Genomic DNA, 24,666 nt, shown 5'->3' on the forward strand with positions numbered 1-24,666 from the left:
TAGCCACTTTGAGACTCCTTCGGGTAGTGATAAAGCAGGATATCAAATCCAAATCCAAACTCTTAAGGCAGGCTGCTCTAACAGTTTGTTGGACCAACTCCTACCAGCTCCAGTCAACATGGCTAATGGTCCGGAATGATGGAAGCTATAGTCCAGGCATTCCCAATCTTCGGCCCTCCAGATGTTTTGGACTACAATTCCCATCATCCCTGACCACGGATCCTGTTAGCTAGGGATCATGGGAGTTGTAGGCCAAAACATCTGGAGGGCCATAGGTGGGGGTGCCTGCTATAGTCCAACAACATGGGGGGGGCACAGGTTCACCAATCCTGATTTTGGATGTCAACAACAACTACAAAGATGGACTTATGAGGGCTTTGTGCTGGTGACCTGCAATATGTGGCCAGTATTTGGAAAGCAGGACAATGGCAATAAACCTAGTAGAAGCAGCTGCTCTTGTACCTCTTCTCAAGCTATTTTTGCCTTTGTACTTAGAAAAGAAACTGACCATCACTTTTTACAAAAAGGTATTTAATGACCTTACACATACAAAAACGAACATGTAACAAAAATACCAGTTAATTATACTCGACCTAAGCCGAACAAGTTTAGATTGCTAGCTTTTCAAATATACTTCAAAGAATGCAAGAACAATTGACCGGAGGTATCCCATTTGTTTTTAAATTAACCTTTCACTGCATGCACGAGCCTAGCGCAAATAGTATTTTCAACCTGCAGAGATACTACCTGCTATGGGAAAAACACTCACATCATAGAAGGGTATTCACATTCTATATATTTACTTTACCAAATGCTCGGATTCAGCTCCCAATAGCCATTCACTATAATGTACTTAAAAATTAAAAAGGTAGGTCTGGTTAAAAAGAGCCATGCGAGGTTCCCCGTTTCATTTCCCCCTCAACAGAAGCCATGTGCTATCCACAAGCAGGAGCCAGCTCCAAGAACACACTTCTCAGCTTGTTTCAGCAGGCCATTTCAGAGTCATGTGCAAGCACAGGGAATCTCAGGATGTTTCAGCCATCCTTCCTTGCTCTGTACCTGTGATCCAAAGTTCATCACTGCTGGCCTGCAGTGAATTTTGAACACACCTGAGAGAAAGCGACAATGATACCAATTATGTGAGTCACTTTTCCTGTGATTTAGGATATACCTACACCACAGAAATTTGTTTAACATCCCCCCTTCCCACAGGGTACCATAGGAATTTGTAGGATCTGTGATGGGGATGAGAAACACTCATCCAACATCAAGAATTATTTGATGGCGCAATAAGGGAGACTTATGATTTAAAATGGTGTTAGTGTAGATATATCCAGAATATGGACCAAAGGGCCTCCTTATCGTTTCAGTATTTCTTTCCAAATTCAGCTTGCTTCAGCTGAACCTTCCAGTCCTGTAACTCAAGTGGAGACTGAAGCAAGTTAAGTGGGGGAAATACCGTATTTTTTGCACCATAACACTCACTTTTTTCCTCCTAGAAAGTAAGGGGAAATGTCTGTGTGTGTTATGGAGGAAATGCCTACGGGTGGCATGCCTACGGATTTTCCTCCTCTAAAAACTACGTGCGTGTTATGGTCGGGTGCGTGTTATAGAGCGAAAAATACGGTAATCCACTGCTTCAACTTTCCCCTCCTTGCGTGATTCTATCAATCTGCATAGCCTCTCTCAGCTACTTACTCTGGTTTTAAGTCAAAGCACAAAAAAATCGTATTTAATACCAGCTCTTACATAAATCAGACCTACTATATTTGGAACACAGTGAGATGCTATCACAGTGGATCCATCACAGTAGAGAAAGACTAAATAATAACAATAATAAATCATTATAAGAAAGACCTTCCCATGCTCCATTTAAAAAGTTCACAGTTGCATGTCATGTAGGTATGGCTAGTTCCTTTCAGAATGTCTGGCTGATCTGGTAACATGCTCCCAGATTCAAATCCTAACAGTAGCATGTCACAAGCATTACATTCTAAGCAGTCGAAGTAGTTATTAGCTAATTCTGCCCTTTGTTAAAAGCTCTAGATGGTCCAAGACTGGAAGAAATTTAGAAGTAGGAAATCCACCGGTTCCACGTACTTCAAGTACTGGTGTACCCTTGCATAAAATTGATCTTTAGCACCTTCTGTTGTATTTTCTCAGTAGGGGAGGGGAGAGAGTACTGTTCATTAAGTTACCTTGATCAATCAGCTGAACTCCTAAGTCACATCAGTTAATCATTTAGCTACCCATATTCTGACGGCTGTTCCACAGATGCTGGAGATCATACATTAATACATTCATTTGAAATAGGAGAGTTCAACCAGACCACAGGATAATCTTTAAATTGTAAGAAACCTAGTTACTCCCCACTCTAACTAAGAATCTTGTAAGATTCCCAGCTTGGATTATGAGCTACTTCAGAGGATTTTTAGCAGATCTTTGCTAGCAGCCATTGTTCTTGTATTTTCCATTATAAAGCACTGAAGAGAATCTTCAGTGTAACACTTAAATAAAAAGTAGCACAATTTAAAAACAAAACAGAATATGGTCATGTGAGATCAAACAAATTTTCCAAACTGAAATTCTTCATATACTTCTATTGTCCTTGATCATGGCTCAGCAAGGAGTTAGTATCCTTATCGGTAAAAAGTCTTATTCAGATGAGAAATGTGCAAGTAATAATTCACGCAGATTCCTTTTTTTGCATCAACGATTTGCCAGAGGCTCCCGATTTGCCAGAGACTTATTTCAGCTCTCCACAGTCAGTGATGACAATCTTCTTTGAAGGCTTCCCACTTTTGGAGCCAAGGCTCTCGATTTTTTTCACAATCTCCATCCCTTCTTTTACGTGGCCAAACACAACATGCTTCCCATCCAGCCTGCAATACAAACAGGAATAATGTGCAACGGCAAAAGAAAATAGCAGTATGAATGGGAAGGAATCTAGAATGAGTTGACTTGAAACACTGGATAATTTTCTTCTTACTGAAAAGGTTTTATTCCATGCCAGAAATACTAAATAAAAAAAAATCACACCAAACCAGGAGGAAGCTTAGCAATCAGCTTGGCATTGAGAAGCCACTGCTGTTAACATCTAATCCAGGGATTCCCAAACTTGGGTCTCCAGCTGTTTTTGGACTATAACTCCCATCATCCCTAGCTAGCAGGACCAGTGATCAGGGATGATGGGAAATGTAGTCCAAAAACAGCTGGGGACCCAAGTTTGGGAAACCCGGATCTAAGCAAGCTAGAATTACAAACCATAAGCTTGAAGTGATTTTGACACTGTTTTGATGTGGCATAAAAATTGACAGATATGGCCACTGCTATGCCTCTGTGAGGGCTCTTGTGCCTAATGATGGCATTTCTGAGCAGATGGATGTGTGGACAACCTGCAGCTCAACCCTACTGGTGCAGCACTCAGATGGTTCAATAGTTCTGAGTTCAGTGCAGTCCAAATGGGCTCTATCTCAGCTTCCGATCCAACAATCTTTGCGAAGCTCTACTCCACTTCTTTCTGGGGTGGTGGTGCAAGACTTTTCTCAGACTAAAACATACCCAGACACTCTCAGTCAAAGGTTTAAAATTGGGTGGGGTAGGAAAGACGACATGCTTTTTCCCCTGAATACATTTCTTTGGAGAGATGTACTATTTCAAAACTAAATTTAAAGTGCCAGTGGATAGGCTGGAGCATCACAGAACCTTGGACAAGGTAGATTTAACTCTAGAATGTCCTGTGAGAACTGGACTGTGAGAAGAGGGCACTGGGCTTCTACACAAATGTTTTTTGCACTGACACAGGCTGATGGATAGTGTGAGACATGATTTAAAGCCTGCATATTCAGTGCAAAGTTATTTGACCCGGCCCTTAGGAGAGCAGGTAAAATACCAGAGGTCTCCTGTCAAATCCCAAATATAGTGTTTAGCCTAATCAATCAAACAGTTAAGGCTCAGAACCTGACATGTGCTAAAGCTACCAAATGCCAGCAAGCAACTCAAGGCATTTTCATTCTTATATACTCATTATGGGATGTGTTAGTCAAAGTCACTCTAGCCCTCTAGCACACTCTGACTTGCATATTGCGTTGCTTCACCACATGTGACGATGGGAGTGACTTTGTGCTCATTAAGTTTTTGACTAGCAGGCAGGAAAACATGATGCAGTGCTCTGCCTGTTTTCCTCCAAATATGCATTAGGCATGTAGGAAAGTTACGTATGGGAGACAGCAATGCTATCTACTTGTTGGCAGAATTAAATAACAGTGTTGAGGCTTGTACTTATCTGACTCTTCTCAATATGGTATATTGTATGTATACAAGATGTATATAAGTACATATTTGCTATTCCTATTACAGGTGCACCAAAACGTTTATAGGCAGAAATGGAGCTTTCTAGGGGTTGGGTGAATGTTTTCTAACCCACACGTCTCCTTTGTAGCCTTTATACTGGCTTTTTATGGCTTTCCCCCTCATCTGCTTTTGCATAACATGGCATCACCCTCATTCTGAATGGGACCATTATTCACAATTAACAGAAGAGTTCTACTGTTTAAGGTATTCTAATTTAAAGCCAGAGCTTACAGGAAGCACTTGAGGAGGAGCACAGCTCACTTCTAAATGGAAATTAGCCGGAGCCAGTGAAACAGCTTTTGATGTGGTTGGCATCAGTCTGTCTCGAGAAATAATTGAGTGTGTTGCTGGGAGTGAAGTCAAACCACTGCAATAGCAGTGTCCTTTCCTGGGGCACAAGCCTGGGTAGTGTGTCTGGGGGTCCTGGGCTGCCCAGACAACAAGAACCCCCTCTTGGCCTCACCGATGTGGTTCAAAGGAAAGCAGAGCAATACATTTGGCACCAGCTTGGCTGCAGAAGTTGCCAGAAGGAAGCGTACAAGGCACCATTCAACTGTCTTAGGGACTCCACTCTGGATTTATGTAGGATTTGCTACTTAGCCTTTTCTTCTCCCAAAGATATCCCACAAGGCAGAGGAGGTTTAGGATCAGAGCTTTCCTTCTCCTAGACAGGCTACCTTCCCAGGTTGATGATCCTCATCTGCCTCTCACTTCCCTCTAAAGCAATGGTTTAACTGCTTATTAAAATGTATAAAGCTCCTAAAGGGCATTTTCACATCCTATACAATTCCATTTGCTTCCATCATGCTCCTTAGCAAGGAACACAAACATGTGCGATTTGCCAAGCTTTGAGAAAGCCTAGTTACAAAAACAAGCCCTTCCACATGTGTCTTTGCAGAATGCTTACCAATCAGTTTTAGCTGTGCAAATGAAGAACTGAGATCCGTTAGTGTTGGGTCCAGCGTTGGCCATTGAGAGAACACCTGCAACAACATCAAGACAGCACTGTAACTTCACTGTACAAGAACACAGAACAAAAAAACCTAACAGGCCATTCAAGGAGTTTCTGCATGAAGCCTCCTCTTTGTTTTAGGTCCTGCATTTGAAAAAACAAGAGAATGCTATTCCACCGAGAGTTCACAAAACACGCCATTGTAAGCATGCAGTAAAAAGATCTGATATTGTACTGAAGGAATCACACGCTGGCTCTGGTTTATGAGAGAATTTCCGCAAGAGGGACCAATTAATTCTATCCCCTTTGCCAGGAATCCAAGGTTACCTCTTCCCACTTGTCTATAAACCGGCTGACTATTGCTTTTTGACAAACAAATCCTAAGCTCAGCTTGGCAAATGGCAACACCACACACATAGCCTATACTAATTAAACAATGTAGATGTTGAAAGGATGAATAGCATTTCCGAGACAGAACTGCAGCTTAACTACTACTTTTTGATGGGGTAATTCTGAGGATGAAAGGAGCATATGAATATTGCCCTGTGCCATCTCTTTCTTGCGCTATTGAACAAGAGTAACAAACTCATGCAGTCTTGAGCCTCGGAAAATCGTGGCTGTCAATTTCAATACAACTAATAAGTGACAACAGTTTCAAATTACCACTACCTGGCTATAATATGGCATTTTAATTATGCTTGTTTAAAAGCTTTGTCCTAGAACTTGAGACTTAACAATACCAATGCAAATAAATCTTTATCAGATTTCCATAATCTGCTTCAGACATTGGCGTGAGGCCCAGAAGTGCCCTAGTCATTCTCAGAAGCTGGTCTTCTGGCTCATGAGCTTATCATACAATCAACAACTTCAACATAGGCTTGGAAATTCAAGTGTAGGCCTGCCCAACCTCCACCATCCCTTTCTGCAAACGGAACATGCAAAATAAATTTGAGAAGGGAAACTTTGCTTACCTGGTCCGATATGTTTAAGGGTGAAGTTTTCATCAGGAAACCGACTACCATATATTGATTTGCCACCTGTTCCGTTGTGATTTGTAAAGTCGCCACCCTGGAAGGGATACAAGTTTTGTCAAAGTACATACACATAGCAACATATGCCTGTTCTAGCTGACTAACTTATGGTCAGATAGTACATGCAATACAAAATACTGTATTTAAAGTGGTTTTAAACATCAGAGTTGCTAGCGCCGCAGGGTGGTTAGGAGAATGACCTACGAATGAGGTGAGTCCACACTTCAAATCTCACTTCAGCCTTGGACCCACTAAGCCAGGCATAGGCAGATGTTTTGGGACTACAACTCCCATCATCCCTGACCACTGGTCCTGTTAGCAAGGGATGATGGGAGTTGTAGTCCCAAAACATCTGGAGGGCCGAGTTTGCCTCTGCCTGCACTAAGCAAACCTCTATCCTTTGCCTCCTACCTGCTCCAACAGGGAGAGGCAGCGGTGGGATGGGGGCTCTGTTAAAGTGCTCCCCCCCCCCCAGCTAAGAGAGCCCCAAACCTTGCATGAGAGGAGCAGGATCGCGGCTGCTCAGTTGGGAAGCGCGAAGCCTGCCCTTCCCAGGGGGACTCAGGGCTGGCTCTCCTGGGGGCAGGAGCTCAGCTGTGGCAGTTTCACCCAGCACCTTGCCAGCTGGGGCCAATGCAGCTTTTTTTCATCATCACAGTTTATTGCCACACCGTGACGTCTGGCTCGCGATACACTGTGATGTTGAAAATCCAACATCACACAGCCCTAGCTGTCATCATTCCTGACCACTGGCCAAGATGGTTGGGGGGTGATGGGAACTGTACTCTAACATCACCTGGAAGGCAACGGGTTGGGAAATGCTGGCCTAGATTAATGCACCTACAAGGACTTTGGAGCATCACACAGCAACAACTTTGCACCCCAGGAAAGATCAAAAACTGCTACTGAAAAATCGCATGCTTGGTTTGTTGCCACAGGGTCACTGCCGTCATGCCCCAATGAAAAACTAGTACACTTTCACTTAGAGGAAAAAAGGATCCTAAGATGATTAACAGTGGGTTATACTTGGAAGGAACTGGGAAATAATAAATTACATCAATACCTTGGTTATACCAGAACAAGTGTGAAAGCACACCCTATAATTTAGGAGCATTTAAATTGTCAAGGTTCAGTACCTCTAATTTTGCCAATTAGCTACGTCACGGTGACTTCACATTTTAGTTATGAAATGACAGGCATTCATACTACGAGTTTAGAAGATGAATGCCACAATCTTAAGAGAGGCTTAAGATCAGGTGCCTGCTTGGAGAACTTTACATCATAAACTCAAAATATTACTCCTGAGAATCTGTGGGAGGGAGATAAGAGGCAGGAGTTAGGAAGAAGCTTGTCATAGATACTGTGACACAAGCACCTACTGACAAATATTCCTTCTTATTTCAACACTATGAAAGAAGACTATTTGCATGTAAGAACTACTCTTTCCCTTCGACATCACGTCCTGCAAACAAGGAAAATAGACACTTTGGTTGCAGCCCATCATTAAACAGCTTAGATATTTGTCCCTAACCCTAACCAGGCACCACTGTCAGTCCTATGCTGCCTTAGATGAGGAAGCAAAAGTACGCAGCTGTGGAAGAAAGCAACATTATTCCAAAAAAAGAAGAAGGGGAGAAAGGTTTAAGGCTTGAGTAGAACAGGAACACAGTCTTGCTGCTTTGCAGATTGTTCGGTTTCCAATAATGTAATTATTTTAAGGGCTTTCATCTCAAATGCATTCAAAAGCATTTGGCTACATACATAGTTGAAATGCACCCACTATGTGCAAGAGGAAAAACCACAATTCTCTAGGCCACAGCAAAGAAGATACTCAGATTTAACTTTGTCTCCTTTCTTTAAATCTAGGATATATAGTGGGGAAACTGGTGCCTCCTTCTGTTGTTGAACTGCAACCCCTATCATCCCTAACCATTGGCCATGCTGACTGAGGCTGATGGAAGGTCCAAGAAGATTTGGAGGTTCACAGGTTTTCCACCATTCTGGGTGTAACTAAAATCCTTTGTGCCTTATTTACAGAAAATTGGGACACATCTGCATCCAAATTAGAAGGAACTGCCACCTCACACATGCTACAAGGTAAACAGTTTGCTGACTAGCTAATTTAACTGCAATTATACAACAAAAATGTATACTCTTTCCAGGTTTGGTGTAGTTAAAAGACACCTGTGATATTTCTCTTTCAAATATTTATTCTATTAATGCAAACACTAATGAAGATTATGATGTCAGAGATCAAGAACAAAAGATATACTTGCTGGTTTTTCTCCTACCAAAGCTCATTACAATTCCACACAAACAGTCAGCCCTTTTCCTAACAAATGGCCCCTTTAGTGAGACAGCCATTTGTTTTAGCAGAGGTAAAACAGACTAGGATTGTTTTCAAAAGACTCCCCCAAAGCAAACTGGGCAACACCTGTTATTTATTCATATTAAACAATGATTTTCTAAACATCCACAGTACCAACTTTCTAGATGTGTAAGTCTTTTCAGATGCGGTGTTGAAATAATACTCTGATATACCCGTTTCCTGCATTTGAAATGCCACATATTGGCAGAAAACACTGCACCAGAGATGTAGTTAATAAACAGCACCCTATCCCCAAACATTGCTTAAACTGCTTGTGGAGTATAGAAATCGTGAGTATAGAAATCGTGGAAGTAAACACAGGAAAGGGAAATATTGGGATCTGCCTATCTCTTCATTTAACTTAATTTTAACTACACCAATCACAGCTTCCGGACTTCACTGTAAATTGCAGCTTTTAAAGTCCCCTCTTCGCCCTAGTGAAATTCACTGCTATTTGCTGCACCCACCCAGAGGTCCTTGGAGAAAGGACACGACAGAAAACAAAAGGAAGTAATTCATTTCATTCCTTGGGAAATGAAGGTGTCATGCCTGTTACTGATGCTCCGTCTCTCTCTCTCTTTGATTGTGCCTGGTGGGTGGAGGACAGCACTTTGAGCAGTGATTTTCCTTCAAGTCCTGGTTTAGCTAGTGGTTGACAAAGTATCTCTCAGCCCGTTTTCCACCTCCCTTTTATTTTGATTCGCATGTCTGTCTGCTGGGACTGACTTTCAGCAGATTGCCATAAAGGACGTGCCCTGCTACATATTAAATCCTGACCCTGATTCAGGTAGTCTGTGAATGATTTAGCAACCAGGTTATCCATGAACATGCAAAGTGGATCCCTTCTTATAGAGCTGAACTCCTAAGACAGACATCTCCACAGCTGGCTGAAAGAGTTCACCCGCAGAAGCTGTCAGTTTGCCTCCTGTAAGATGCTAGCTCCACCACCCAGGTATACTGACTTTCTGAGAATTCACAAGATTATTACATGGCAACTTGACAGCTGCTACTGCTGCTGAACACAGGGATACAATGCAAGAACTTTCCAGTGCTGCAGCAAAGGCTTTTCCTGGAAATTGCATTTCTTCCAATTACACCTCAGTTGCTCTTTCAAAACTTCAAGTCGCTTAGTAGAAACCTCCAGTTTAATTACCTGGCACATGAAAGAAGGAATCACTCGGTGAAAGGTGGATCCTTTGTATCCGAAGCCCTTTTCTCCAGTGCACAGCGCTCTAAAATTTTCTGGGGGTGGAAAGGGGAAAAGGCAGCGTTGTTACTAACAAGGAAGCTTGACAACCATGGCAAAACACTTTGTACAGCTATACAAGCAATGAAAACACAATCCATCCAATAAAGTGTGCTTCAATGCAATGTTCTGAACAAATTTTTAGAAAGACTTTTTTTTGGGGGGGGGGATTATACCAGGGATGTGTGCAATGAATCCTACATTTACTATAAACCATCTCCTGCCACTCCTGGTTGCTGAGATTTGCATACCTGAAATCTGTAAGGGCAAAAGGGCCTTGACATTTTAAGGCATGCAAATAGCTGACATCAACTCTGTGCAATTTCGCAAGCTTCAGCGGAGCTTCAGCTTCAATGGAGAACCTAAGGAAAGGTGGCAAACTCATGTCTGGACTATACCGCTTCAGGTTGTGGTGGGAGGCTGACATGTCTGAATGTACACAGAAAATCAGGGAGAAAAGGTTATTCCAGGTAACGCTTCTCTCCAGGGCGCTAGTTTTCCATATGCATTCCATCATGTCAATCCCCAACTGTAGACCCCAACTCAGAAACAGGCTTACCACCTGAGGGGAAAACAGGTTTTGGGGTGCCATGTTGCACCTTGGCACTCAGGCCTAAAAGGATGGCCACAGCACCCTGTTCCATCCCTGTTGCACAGACACTTCCTGCACCATACACTAAGGCAACTCTAGAAGGGTCAGGACCAAGGCATCCCATGAAGAATGAAGGACTGCAGACAACAATGAGTTGTCAGCAGGATCCTAGTGCACTTGCTGGTAATATTTTAGGCATACCATGAACCTCTTGATCACAGTATTGTTGTTTATTCTTAAATATAGTTGCCAATAGTGCCAATAGATAGGCACTGTACAGCTGGGCTGCAATTACCCTTCTTGGAAATTCTTACCTGCCTCTAAAAAATTTATAGTTGCTATGATTTAGGGATTCTTTGTCTTCTGCAAGAGGGAAAATTATGCAAGCACACAGCACTCTCCAGGAAACTCTTGCACGTGCAGGATTCCAATATAAAAAGATGCTGGATTTGGCCCAATATTTGCACAAGCTTATCATCTTAATGTATTTTTGCACAGCTCAAAATCAACAGCAATGAAGTGATGGGCACACAGACTCACAGAATGATGAGAAACTAGGGCTCACAATTACAGCTGCTCAATTAAACATGTACCGATCTACATGAACTTGATTTAAAACAATCCTATACATGTCTACTTAGAAATTAAATCCCATTGAGTCCAGTGAGGTTTACTCCCAGGAAAAGTGAGTATAGGATTGTAGCCTTGGTCACGTCATGAGTTTCTATGAAACAAGGACGTGAGTGCATGTTCATACAGATAATGTTCCTTTAAAGCTCTATGTCCAAGCAACCCTTCTTTTTTGCTCCAGAGCTTGCCCCATGAAAACCCTCTCTTTAGAGCTCAATCAGAACAAACAGTAATCCATGGAAAACTTGAATTGATATTTGCTCCAACTGAATGCTAAAAGAGCTGGTTTTTGCAGGGAAAGCTTGGGGCAAAAGAACAACAACAACAAAAAGCAGCTTGGACACAGAGCTTTTAAGAGAGGACATGTGCCTGGAAACAGCAGGGCAAAAGGCAAGTGTGGATAAGCAAACAAACCAAGAAATGAAAAGATCAACATTGGGTAGGAGCAGAGTAGAATCAACAGAACTATTCAAGTGAAAACTCAAGTTTATGTAAAATATGAACTTTGCTCGCTCAACAATTCTCATAATTTTAGGGTTCCAAAAAGTTTGGAGTATATAATACACAAAACCAAACCTGGAAAGGATCTGTGCTACAAACAGGGAAAATAAAGTGAAAAAAATTTATCTCCTTTCTACTCCTTCCCTGCAACCACCTTGTTGACTGTAACTTTAAGACACTATTTTTGTTTCGGAGAAAGCATTTCAATTTTCCTTCATTTTCTTACCAACATTACATAACCCTGAAAATTCAATAAGGAACTGGCAAAAGTATTCTCTTACCTGCAGTCTTTGGCACCACATCAGCTTTCAGCTATTAGGGAGAGAGAGAGAGAGAGAGAAAACACATTATCCAATGTAATATAAAATATATAATCCATTCTTTTTTAAAAAAAAACAACAAAAACAAAATACCACAGTATTAGCTAAAAGCAAAAAGATCTAACCTGTAACTTTATAATTCTACGATTCTATGAAAAATTAGTCAGCTCAGCAGAATTACTAGAAACCAGAGCTACACCAGCATTCACCAACTTCCAAATTCTCTGACACATTCAGAAAGCCTATTACAAACAGACCACAATTAAAAAAAACCCCAGTAGTTTTGGTTTGAAACTAAAAAGGAAGAGGAAGGGCAAAGGGCAAGAAATCTCCATGTGTGAAGATCTACACGCACAGCATAGAAATTTCACAACATGGAATTTTACTGCATTATATCCTTTCATCAGTTAAGTACTGTAGATTGCACTGGAGAAGGAGTTGTTAAAGATGCTTGCAATTACAGAAGAAGCAGCCCTAGCTCAATGTATAACTTTTTTTATTCTGAACACCCTTGCCTGTGACCTGCTTGCTTAGCATCATGTGATGTTGTCTGTGAGCCTACTCACAATCACCTGAGGGTGTCATTAGGTCAATTTAATGACACAGGGTTTAACACTCATGGTTCTTGGAAGTGATCCTGCATGTAATTGCTTGTGGGAAGATTACAATGGAATGCTTCTCCCACATAACCTTCCCAAGAGATTCCCATATGCATGACTTGGCAAGCATTTAAGATCATCTTCTAGAAAGGTACATGGAAAAAACAAAGGAGAACTAATTTTTATACAATACCATCTCTATGTGCATATGAGCTTAATCAGATCACTGACAGTTACTTCAAGTGTGAGCTGCTCAGACCTGCAGCCTACAAGTGTAGCCTACTAACATTTTTTTAAACACACATGCCTGATTTCCAACACGTCTGTGCTTTTGGAAACCTCAAATTTGTGAACATCGGATTTGGGGCAGAGAGATACTATGGAGTAAAAAAGAATTGGCTCTCAAAAAGCTTCTGCTCCTGTTTACGTGAAAGTGATTTTGACTTGTCATGTGCAACCACGCTTGGAGATAGCCTTGACATTATAAAGGGTATCGCAAGGATATCTCAGAAAAAATTATTAATTGGATAAAAGTTGCTGCACCTATTTGTCTTTTCCTATCATCTCCATAAATATCCTTGGAACAATTTAGTGTGATCAGATCACAAGCAAGCATTTCCAGACCACAGTATTTGTACTACCCTTATCATAAAAGGTATAATGGGCATACAATGTAAGAAGAGCCTGCTGGACCAGGGCAAAGGCTTGTCTAATCCCACATCCTGTTCTCACAGTGGTCAACCAGAGATGCTTGTGGGAACCTGGGGAGCAGAACATGAGCCCAAGAGAACTCTCCTCTCTTGTGGTTCCCAGCAGCTGGTATTTGGGAACCCTGCTGCCTTTGACTGGAGGTAGAGCACAGCCATCATGGCTAGTAGCCAGTGACAGCCCTTTCGTCCATTAATTTGTCTAATCTTTTAAAGCCATCCAAGTTGGTGGCCATCACTACCTCTGGGAGAACGAGTTCCACAGCCCATGTGCTGCATGAAGATGTGCTTTTATCTGTCCTGAATCTCCCAACATTGGATGCCCATGAATTCCAATGTCAGACGGAGAAAAACTTTTCTCTAGCCACTCTCTCCATGCATAATTTTAGACACTTTGATCACATCCCCTCTTGCTTGCCTTTTCTCTAAACTTAAAAATCCCAAATCCCGCAACCTTTCCTCATAGGGGAGTTGCTCCATCCCTTTGATCATTTTGGCTCCTCTTTTCTGATAACACGTTGACTCAGATAGGAATGGTTGCTTTGTCTGAAAAATCAGTGGGGACTTGGATAGATAAAAGCATGGCCCTAGCTAGTACAACATCAACTTCACTCCTATTTCCCACAAACACTCAAGTCCTGCAGTTTGCGCCTAATATTCTGAAGATTATTTGGTCCGAAAGAAAACATCTTACTTGCTTCCCCTATTCATTTTCTTTAGGACCAACATTGCAACCATGTTTCTAGTGTATGTAAGATTTGTTGTCCAATGATCCCTATTGGAATATTAAATCAAAGACTCCAGGTGATGTCAACAATAAGTGGAGTTAAGTCAGTGAGGGAAAATAGCATCTCTCTTTGGTGTACCTGTGGGATCATTGCTATACATCCTGAAAAGAGAAGCACCCTGAGGTCTCCAAGCAATATGTGAGGGACCAAACACCTTCAACAACTTCTTTTAGCCTGTCCAATACAGTTCTCCCCAAAATTCTATTACACGGATATCACTTTCTCCATTACTCTCAATGTAAGCCACTAAATTAAGCTTGCCAAAGGAATTCATTTCAGACTAGCAGTCCTTTTGGGGGAGGGATTCTCTCCCCCAGAAAAATCACCTTTAGAATAGATAAGAATTCACAATTCTAATAAAAAATATCTTTCCCATTTGTAGGGCACATGCCCGAACCTGAACTTAATTAATTCCTGATTAAGTTGTCCTGACACAAATATGAGTTCATGGTTTGTTCCCTACTATCTCAAATTCAAAAGGTGCCATCCTATGGCTGTGTCAAGCTCTTACAGCAAAGGTTATGCAAAGAAGGGTTCTCTGTAGTTGCCAAATGTTACAGAATTCCCTTTTCTCTGGAGAAATGCCAATATCTCAGTTTCTGCCTCCAACAAGTAAACTTCCCTCAAGAGAACTCTGTTGAGAAGGAATGGGGTTAACTTTTATCTTTTAATCTTGGAATATACTTACTGTATTGGCATCAACAAATACATTAAAAGGGGATGAAGGACCCATATTTTCATCAACTAAATTCTTAATTGCCAAATCATGTTTACAGTTCATTTGCTTAGAACAAAGCAGGTTGATTTATTCTAAGTAAGTGCCCTTGGCTCAAGGAGACATCCCAAAAAAGGCACCTTGAAAAAAGCAACAAACAGTCAAGGCTACACTCTTCAGTAGTACAAAAGCTTAATGCATATTCTCTAGGTTGCTATCTTTGGGGCCCCATTTTTTCCTGAAGAAATTCAACAATCTGAGTTAAAGAACTTTCACGCTGTTTGTTTTATAGACGCAAGAGCTTTGCTGATGGGGAGGGCGAGGGCATTAGCCCTAAAAATATTTAACAACCGTACTGTAACAAGCAGACTGTAAATTCAACAGGTGGTGGTGACTTTCTTGCCTGCTCCTTGCAAAGTGAGAAGAACTCCTTTGCAAGCTGCAGAGTTTTGTCATTGGATCCCTTACACAACAACAGAACAGTGATGTCTGTTAGCAACGCTGATACAGGCAAAGCGAAGCCCCTGACAGTATAACGGTTAGAGAACTGGATATGGGGGCACAAGGGTTCAAAACCTCACTCAGCCATTAAGTTCACTGGGTGACCTTGGGCCAGCCACCGTCTCTCTGCCTAACCCACACCAGGGGGTTGTCGTGGGGATGAAATCGGAGAAGGAGGAGAACCATTGAGCTCCTGGGAAGAAAAGGAGGTTTCCAAATGCAAGTAATAAATAAAAAAGTTCGGCTGCCCTCCCCGAAAGGCTCCAAGGGCACCTCAGGGACGCGGGAAGGCGCCAACCCCGTGTCCCCCGCCTAAGGAGCCCAGGGCGGAGGAAGCGGCGCGTACCTCCAACACGACCCGGCCGAGGGGCTGGTTGTCCGCTCCCACGTCCAGGTAGACCAGCGGGTTGTCGTCGCCGTCGTCGCGCTTATGGTCGCTGCAGGCACGGCGGCACGCGCGGCTCAAGGCGCCCTCGGAAGAGACCTGCAGCAGCAGTAGCTCCCCGGAGGCAGCGGCGGCCCGGCACTGCTGAGGCTGCCCCAGGAGCAGCATCAGGCGGCGGGCAGAGCTGAGCGCCAACATCGCGGCGGCTTGCCGGCGCGGAGGAAGGAAGAAGGGAAGGAAGGACGGACGGACGGGCAGGCGGCACCAAGCAGCAGTCCTCTTGCGGTGGCTGGAAACGGAGCCAAACTTCGGCGCGGTCACTCAAAAGGCAGGCAGGCGTGCGTGCGTCTCTGTGCGTAAAAGCGCCCGGAACTGAACAGCCATCCGGCGGGCTCGGGCCCTTTTTAAGCGCTTCCTCCGCCTCCGCAGCGCCCCCAGAGGCGGAAGAGGGACGCACAGGGAGCGCGGCTGCGTGAAAGGCGGCGGCAACGGCGCTTCATCCTTCGTGGCTGATTAAGCGCTTCGCCAGGGTGGGAAGCCCGCTTCTCCTTTTCCTCTTCTTCCTCCTTCTCTCTCTCTCTCTCTCTCTCTCTCTCTCTCTCTCTCTCTCTCTCTCTCTCTCCTTTTCTTCACTGCTACTTCTCCTCCTCCTCCCTCACTTCAAATACGTGTTTTTGCTTTACTGTACTGAAAACCTTTAAAGCGACGGCCCTGTCCAGGCGCTCAAATTCCTCCTCGGGCGCTTTCGAAGGTATTGGTGGCCTTTGGCAAAAATCCTGCGGTTGCAGATGTAAAAGGGACCCCCGAGGGTCATCTAGTCCAACCCCGAGCAGCAAAGGAATCTTGGCTAAAGTAATCCACGACAGGTGCCCCCCCCCCCAGGCTTATAAACCTCCAAGGAAAGAGAGTCCTCTCATCTACTGCCGCAGGTTGGTTTTGTGAGGGTGAAATGGGGCAAAAACAAACAAACAGTGGCAAAGACACCCGAGGAAGCCGGTTGCCCATTACTAAAACAAGCGCCTTTGCGCCTCGCTCGCCCCCTTAGTGTAGGGTAGAAATGGGCGGGAATGACAGCAGGTGCTGATAATGTATGTAATAGTAATACACAGGACTTTTTTTTTTTAAGCCGGAACTTGCTAGAACTCAGTTCCTGCATCTCCCAGGTGGGAGCCATTGCCGTTATGAGAGAGCAAGGGAGGCGTTCATGGGGAGCTCCAGCACCTCTTTTTCCGGAAAAATAGCACTGGTAATACGTTATTATCATTATCATTATTATTATGTGGTGTAAACAACAATAACAGAAAGTTAGAAGCTGTACAGAAGGTGGGCTCTTACAGTCTTAAGTTGGGCAGAAAACTAAAAATGGCCACCGTGTTCCTAGGGCTGCCAGCTTAAAGGGGGGGGGATGCAGCTCAGGATTATTATTTTTTGGGGGGGGAGCATAAATGTAGAGATGGGGAACCAGTAGCTCTCCAGCTTAGGGCAGCCAAACTGTTAATACCAAGTAGGCCGCAATAATATTTTGCCAGAGAAATTGTGGGCCGCACATTGCCTTTTCACTCTTTTGGGGTTGGGCTGGAGCAAGGCCAAAATGTGACCCCCCCCCACTTGCCCTCAAGCTCCCTTCCCAAAGCTGGCAAAATGAGGCACCTCAGGCTCCCCATCTCTGCCTTAATGCTTCATTGAAAACAATTAAAAGCACGGGAACTTAAGACTTTCAAGCCAAATGTATTCAGGCTCTTTTTTTACCGGCAAACTCTTGACCTTTTAAGAGGTGCCTACCTGACAGGCAGAAAGACAACTGGAGCAGCTTTTTCAAGGAGTGGTTTTGATGTATTTACTTAATTTGTGTACTGTGTTGTGGTGGAAAGCTCAGAGCTTATGCCAGAATAAAAAGATGGCAGCTGAGGGCTACATCCTTTAGAATTTAGACCTTTGGTGCTTTGTCCCCACCACTCATGATTTTGTTGATTTTCTTTTTAAAGGACTGAAGGGAACAATGGTCTTGACTCTGTGCAGAATTGCTTTCCTTTGTGAAGGGGATGTTTCCTTGTCTGCATGGAGATTTTCAGGCATGACTAGGTTGGTAGTGGCTCTGCACTGGCAGAGGGATGATCTGGTATAAGGTGGCAGTCAGTTTCTCACTAGAGTGGGCGACACTTGGCTCTGCACTGGACTGAGTGGCTGTCCAGCAACTAGGAAGCCAACACAGACATGAGCAGTCTTACTAAATGAGCCATTTCATGAAGGTGAGGGGGGAGAGACTTTGTGCTGGCCATCAGACAATGGCTTTTTCCACCTGCCTTAGCCCACCTTCCAGCCCTAGCAGCCTTTCCCAGATCATGACTTTAGGAACAGCAGAAGCAGCTGGGAAGAGAGGAGGTCAGGAAAATTTTTAAAAATAATAATTTTATAAATTGTGTGAATAAGTTGTGCTGCTCAATTTGTATTGTGTTATGCTGTTATTTTTTATTGGTTATAGTTTAGAAATTATTGTATTAAGAGCGAATTTCCGTTTAATTATTATTTGCTGATAATTTTTATTGTGAACTATTGCATTCTAATGGATGATTGAATATTACTCTATTTCATATATGTTGTTTATTTTAAAGTTATGTTTTATTATGACATTTCTGTGTTGGAGCAGATTGTTATAAGGTGTGTGGTGTTTATGGTTTCTTCAACTTGTGAAATTGTAAATGAAGCTCTCAAAAGGTACTAGCCAAGCAAGAGGCCCCTATAAATGATCTCTTCCTCTGCACACCCCTGTCATCATTGAGAATATCAAATCATGTCAACAATCCCCACCCAACAGATGGGAACCTCCCAGCTTGCCTGTTTATTTTGGTTTTATGTACCTAATCAAAAAAGAAAGAAGGGGAAGAGTTATTAACTATTTCTCCATTTTATGCAGGAAAAAAACCATGCTGTGTTTTTTAATTGTTTAGCTAATTACATTGCAGTGGTTTCCCTTGACTCTACCATTTCCAGGTGAAATTATTTACATATACCGTATTTTTCGGACTATTGGACGCACCGGTCCATAGGACGCACCTAGATTTGGGGGGGGGGAAATAAAGGGGGAAAAAATTATCCCCCCCCCCCGCCAGGCACGGGGCTGGGGCGGGGAAGCCCGAGCTCCCCCCTCCCCCAGAACGGGACTCAGAGCCATGCCGAAGCTGCGCGCAGCTTTGGCATCGCTCTGGGAGCTTGCGGGGCTGGGGGAGGAGGAAGCCTTCCGCCAGCCTCCAAACCAAGTCGGGGGACAGCGGGAATGGCGCGCTGCGCCTCTCCCGCTGTCCCCCGAGTTTGCGGGGCTGGCGACGGGGAGGAGCAGGCTTCTCCCCCCCCCAGCCTTCTAACCAAGTTGGGGGACAGCGGGAAGGGCGCGCTGCGCCTCTCCCGCTGTCCCCCGAGCTTGTGGGGTTGGCGGTGGGGCTCTCCTGAAGCCTGGAGGTTGTGGGGCTGGTGGGGGGGAGAAGCAGGCTTGCTTCTCCCACCCCCAGCCTCCAGATCAGGTCGTGGAATAGCGGGATGGCAGAGCGCTGCCATCCCGCGATTCCCAGAACTGATCTGGAGGTTGTGGGGATGGTGGGGGGGGGGAGAAGCAGGCTTGCTTCTCCCACCCCCAGCCTCCAGATCAGGTCGTGGAATAGCGGGATGGCGGAGCGCTGCCATCCCGCGATTCCCCGACCTGATCTGGAGGTTGTGGGGATGGTGGGGGGGGGAGAAGCAGGCTTGCTTCTCCCACCCCCAGCCTCCAGATCAGGTCGTGGAATAGCGGGATGGCGGAGCGCTGCCATCCCGCTATTCCACGACCTGATCTGGAGGTTGTGGGGATGGTGGGGGGGAGAAGCAGGCTTGCTTCTCCCACCCCCAGCCTCCAGATCAGGTCGTGGAATAGCGGGATGGCGGAGCGCTGCCATCCCGCGATTCCCCGACCTGATCTGGAGGTTGTGGGGATGGTGGGGGGGAGAAGCAGGCTTGCTTCTCCCACCCCCAGCCTCCAGATCAGGTCGTGGAATAGCGGGATGGCGGAGCGCTGCCATCCCGCGATTCCCCGACCTGATCTGGAGGTTGTGGGGATGGTGGGGGGGGGGAGAAGCAGGCTTGCTTCTCCCACCCCCAGCCTCCAGATCAGGTCGTGGAATAGCGGGATGGCGGAGCGCTGCCATCCCGCGATTCCCCGACCTGATCTGGAGGTTGTGGGGATGGTGGGGGGGAGAAGCAGGCTTGCTTCTCCCACCCCCAGCCTCCAGATCAGGTCGTGGAATAGCGGGATGGCGGAGCGCTGCCATCCCGCGATTCCCCGACCTGATCTGGAGGTTGTGGGGATGGTGGGGGGGGGGAGAAGCAGGCTTGCTTCTCCCACCCCCAGCCTCCAGATCAGGTCGTGGAATAGCGGGATGGCGGAGCGCTGCCATCCCGCTATTCCCCGACCTGATCTGGAGGTTGTGGGGATGGGGGGGGGAGAAGCAGGCTTGCTTCTCCCACCCCCAGCCTCCAGATCAGGTCGGGGAATAGCGGGATGGCGGCGCTTCGCCATCCCCCTATCCCCCGAGCTTGTGGGGCTGGGGGGGGGGAGAAGCAGGCTTGCTTCTCCCCCCGCCAGCCTCCAGATCAGGTCGGGGAATAGCGGGGTGGCGGCTCTGCACCTCCCCGCTGTCCCCAGCTTTTGGGTGCAGGCTGCTGCCCGCAAGCCTTGCGAGCCCGCGGGACATCCCGCCGGGCTTGCAAGACTTGGGATAGCTTCCTGAAGCCTGGAGAGCGAGAGGGGTCGGTGCGCACGGACCCCTCTCGCTCTCCAGGCTTCAGCAAAAGCCTGCATTCGCACCATAGGACGCACACACATTTCCCCTTCATTTTTGGAGGGGAAAAAGTGCGTCCTATAGGGCGAAAAATACGGTACTTTCTCCATTATCAGGGCTAGGCCCAGAGCTGACCAAACTGTATATTGGACCTTTTTGCCTGGAATAGTGAATTAAATGGAATTTGAAGATATCGTGAAGATTTTGTGAAATATACGGTGTATAAAGGCTGATTTGTGCCTATCATTCTGTGCATGATGAATCCCTTTCCTGTGCCTGCCGAGAATGCTGTGAGGGTTAGACAAGGTTGCAAGAGCAGTGCCTCTTGCTTAATTGGGGCTGTGCTTGCAGCACATCACATATAGATCATATATCAGACAATTACTTGTTTGGGAGTTGTGGGCTCTTTGTCCCTGTGAGAGTTGACTGTCTGATTGACGCAGCTCACATAGTGTTTAAGATGCTTTGGGGAAATGTCATGAGCAGACTAATGATATGTTATACGCTAGTGTGAAGAAGCACATAGTTGAGAGTAAATAGTTTCTAATCATCACATGATATATGGCTGCCGTCATTTAAATATGTAAGAGGCAAAGCCGATGATTATCTGTTGTGATACAGTGTTTATATAGAGAATAAATAAGTGAAACGTTGAGGGCTGATTGTGACACAGCTGTTTGTGACGTCATGCATTTTCAGAGCGCTTCACAAGGTGTTCCAGGTGCTAAAGCTCTTTCATAATCTTTTCAGTGATTCCTCTTCCTTACCATGGTAATGATTTGGAAATTAGCCATGTAGCAACTACATTCCATTGTTATAAGCCGCCTTTCCATAGAATGGAAAGTTTCATTCAGGGTTTCCAAACTTGGGTCTCCAGCAATTTTGGGACTACAACTCCCATCATCCATAGCTAGCAGGACCAGTAGTCTGGGATGATGGGAACTGTAGTCTGAAAATTGCTGGACACCCAAGTTTGGGAAACATTGATTTAGTTTCTTATGCGTTGGAATGATATACCCAGCCATCCTCTGTGCTCAGGTTACAGGGTTAGGCTTGAGATCAAGAAAGACTTTTGAAATATGTTTCTTAATTTTTTAATTACTTATAAAAGTTGACTTAAAAATAGCTGGAGACGTGTGTTCCATATATCAGAAAGTTGTATGTGAGTACAAGATGCATGAATTCTAGGGAAGGTTCCAGAAGCTTTGCTCTGTGTGGCTCTTGAGATAATATTTAACCAACTTCATAGTCAATGTGTATAGGAAAATACAGCTTTAAAATGGTCCTTATGGCAAGGACATCTGACACACTTGGGTCAGGATTGGTGCTTTCAGAGAACTTTCTAGCAGTTTGTTGTTGTGATGCATCAGTCTCTTCTTTAAACATGTAGTTTCCTTCATTGCCCCTTTCCATTTTAAAAAATGTATTTTAAGAAGTTTTTTTATCAGTGACAGTGACAAATTTAATGTATTTTAAAACAAGAACTCCACTGTCAGTTTTGTTTAGAAATTATTTGATAGTCTGTTTAAATGTACGTATTTATATCAGTGCCACATCAGAGTACTGTACTGAAACCAAAATTACTAGAGCTTTCATAGGGATATGGTGATTTATTTTATTTATGTCATAAAATTTGATTGTAAAAAACCTTGAAGCAGTTTCCAAAAAGAATTAAATAATTATAAAATACAGTTAAAAGCAGCTATTTAAAACTTTAAAATTATAATCGGTGATAAGCTTAAAAAGGGTTAACACACGTGTAAACATTCTACATGGTAGGCTTGTCTGAACAAAAGTGTTTTTAGCAGGCACCAAAAAGAGTACAGTGAAGGTGGCTGCCTGATGATAAAGAGTGTATGGAGTTTGTCTGCTGTTTTGCAAATTCAGGGCATCAATTAGGAAAAAAACATTGGTTCTGAATGGGGGCTCCTTCACTATGACCTGTTCAGTGAAAATTCACTCGAATTTGCCAGCGTAAAGCCTACATGGAGATTAGACTATTCCCAGTCTTTATTGAGTATTCATTATTTGTTTGCAGGGAGGTTATACAACATTGAGGATTCATAATGGTTTGCTTGTGCAGTGTTTATCCATCCTTTTTCAGTGCCTTTTCCCAATGCTTCCCAAACCACAAAAACTCCTTTAAAAAAAATAAAAATTGGATTTGTTGTACCAAGGCAGCAGCGCACTTTGAGGAGTAATTTGAGTGGGTGGCATAGCAGAGCCAATACTGCTTACCAGTAGGGAGGAAGGTGATAGGACCATGGGGGGGGGGTCAATGCTGTGCCCTCCTCACCAACTGCTGTTGAGTGCTTTAGTTCAGTTTTATTGCACAAACCTAAATTTCTAGTACATAGAATCATAGAATCATAGAGTTGGAAGAGACTACAAGGGCCATCGAGTCCAACCCCCTGCCAAGCAGGAAACACCATCAGAGCACTCCGGACATATGGTTGTCAAGCCTCTGCTTAAAGACCTCCAAAGAAGGAGACTCCACCACACTCCTTGGCAGCAAATTCCACTGTCAAACAGCTCTTACTGTCAGGAAGTTCTTCCTGATGTTTAGGTGGAATCTTCTTTCTTGTAGTTTGGATCCATTGCTCCGTGTCCGCTTCTCTGGAGCAGCAGAAAACAACCTTTCTCCCTCCTCTATGTGACATCCTTTTATATATTTGAACATGGCTATCATATCACCCCTTAACCTCCTCTTCTCCAGGCTAAACATGCCCAGCTCCCTTAGCCGTTCCTCATAAGGCATCGTTTCCAGGCCTTTGACCATTTTGGTTGCCCTCTTCTGGACACGTTCCAGTTTGTCAGTGTCCTTCTTGAATTGTGGTGCCCAGAACTGGACACAGTACTCCAGGTGAGGTCTGACCAGAGCAGAATACAGTGGCACTATTACTTCCCTTGATCTAGATGCTATACTCCTATTGATGAGGCCCAGAATTGCATTGGCTTTTTTAGCTGCCGCGTCACACTGTTGGCTCATGTCAAATTTGTGGTCAACCAAGACTCCTAGATCCTTTTAACATGTACTGCTCTCAAGCCAGGTGTCACCCATCTTGTATTTGTGCCTCTCATTTTTTTGCCCAAGTGCAATACTTTACATTTCTCCCTGTTAAAATTCAGCTTGTTTGTTTTGGCCCAGTTCTCTAATCTGTCAAGGTCGTTTTGAAGTGTGATCCTGTCCTCTGGGGTGTTAGCCACCCCTCTCAGTTTGGTGTCATCTGCAAATTTGATCAGGATGCCCTTGAGTCCATCATCCAAGTCGTTGATAAAGATGTTGAATAAGAGCGGGCCCAAGACAGAACCCTGTGGCACCCTACTAGTCACTCTTCTCCAGGATGAAGAGGAACCATTGATGAGCACCCTTTGGGTTTGGTCAGTCAGCCAGTTACAAATCCACTGAGTGGTAGCATAGTCAAGACCGCAATGATCTGCTCCAGGAACCTCCCTGCTATTGATGTCAGACTGACTGGGCGGTAATTATTTGGGTCCTCTCTTTCCCCCCTTTTGAAAATAGGGACAACATTTGCCCTCCTCCAGTCTGCCGGGACTTCGTCTGTTCTCCAGGAATTCTCAAAGATGACTGCCAGTGGTTCTGAGATCACATCTGCCAGTTCTTTTAATACTTGAATACATCTAAACTAGCCAAGTATTCTTGTACTATTTCCTTAGTTATTCTGGGCTGTGTTTCCTTTGCTGAATCATTTGCTCCAAATTCTTCAGGTCGGGCATTGTTTTCTTTATCGGAGAAGACTGAGGCAAAGAAGGCATTGAGGAGTTCAGCCCTTTCTGTGTCCCCTGTTTGCATTTCACTATCTTCTCCTCTGAGTGACCCCACTGTTTCTTTGTTCTTTCTTTTGCTACGAACATACCCATAAAAGCCTTTTTTGTTGCTTTTAACCTCTCTAGCAACCCTGAGTTCATTCTGTGCTTTAGCTTTTCTGACTTTGTGTCTACACGTGCTGGCTATTTGTTTGAATTCCTCTTCGGTGGTTTCCCCCCTTTTACATTTTTTGTACACATCCTTTTTTAATCTTAACTCAGTTAAAAGTTCTTTAGATAGCCACCCTGGCTTCTTTAGGCACCTTCCATGTTTCCGTCAAATTGGTATTGCCTGACGTTGTGCTTTTACTATCTCCCTTTTAACAAACTCCCAGCCATCAT

General features: G+C 44.4%; 2 protein-coding genes across 11 annotated transcripts in view; one reads left to right on the top strand and one right to left on the bottom strand.

Moving 5' to 3' along the window:
- Positions 1-24,666, top strand: part of LOC308585590 (uncharacterized protein) — a 58,843-nt gene that overhangs the window by 16,279 nt on the left and 17,898 nt on the right. For 4 of the 10 annotated variants that reach the window (XR_014007497.1, XM_081191373.1, XM_081191374.1 and 1 more), the window contains exon 3: positions 8,374-8,433. Coding sequence is in view for 3 of the 10 variants with exons in the window: in XM_081191373.1 (XP_081047499.1) it covers positions 8,374-8,433 (60 nt within the window). In the remaining 7 variants the exon portion in view is untranslated. The other 6 variants (XR_014007498.1, XR_014007499.1, XR_014007500.1 and 3 more) reach the window with 3 other exon arrangements.
- Positions 1,633-16,087, bottom strand: PPIF (peptidylprolyl isomerase F). Its single transcript, XM_081191339.1, is given in 9 exon segments — positions 1,633-2,882; positions 5,261-5,336; positions 6,277-6,373; positions 9,858-9,946; positions 11,955-11,985; positions 15,650-15,936; positions 15,939-15,959; positions 15,962-16,018; positions 16,021-16,087. Coding segments are annotated over 9 exon segments (846 nt in total). The 5' UTR covers positions 16,073-16,087; the 3' UTR covers positions 1,633-2,746.

This window comes from Podarcis bocagei (assembly GCF_964188305.1).
Source record: "Podarcis bocagei genome assembly, chromosome: 4".
In the NCBI taxonomy this organism is placed as follows: Eukaryota; Metazoa; Chordata; class Lepidosauria; order Squamata; family Lacertidae; genus Podarcis; species Podarcis bocagei.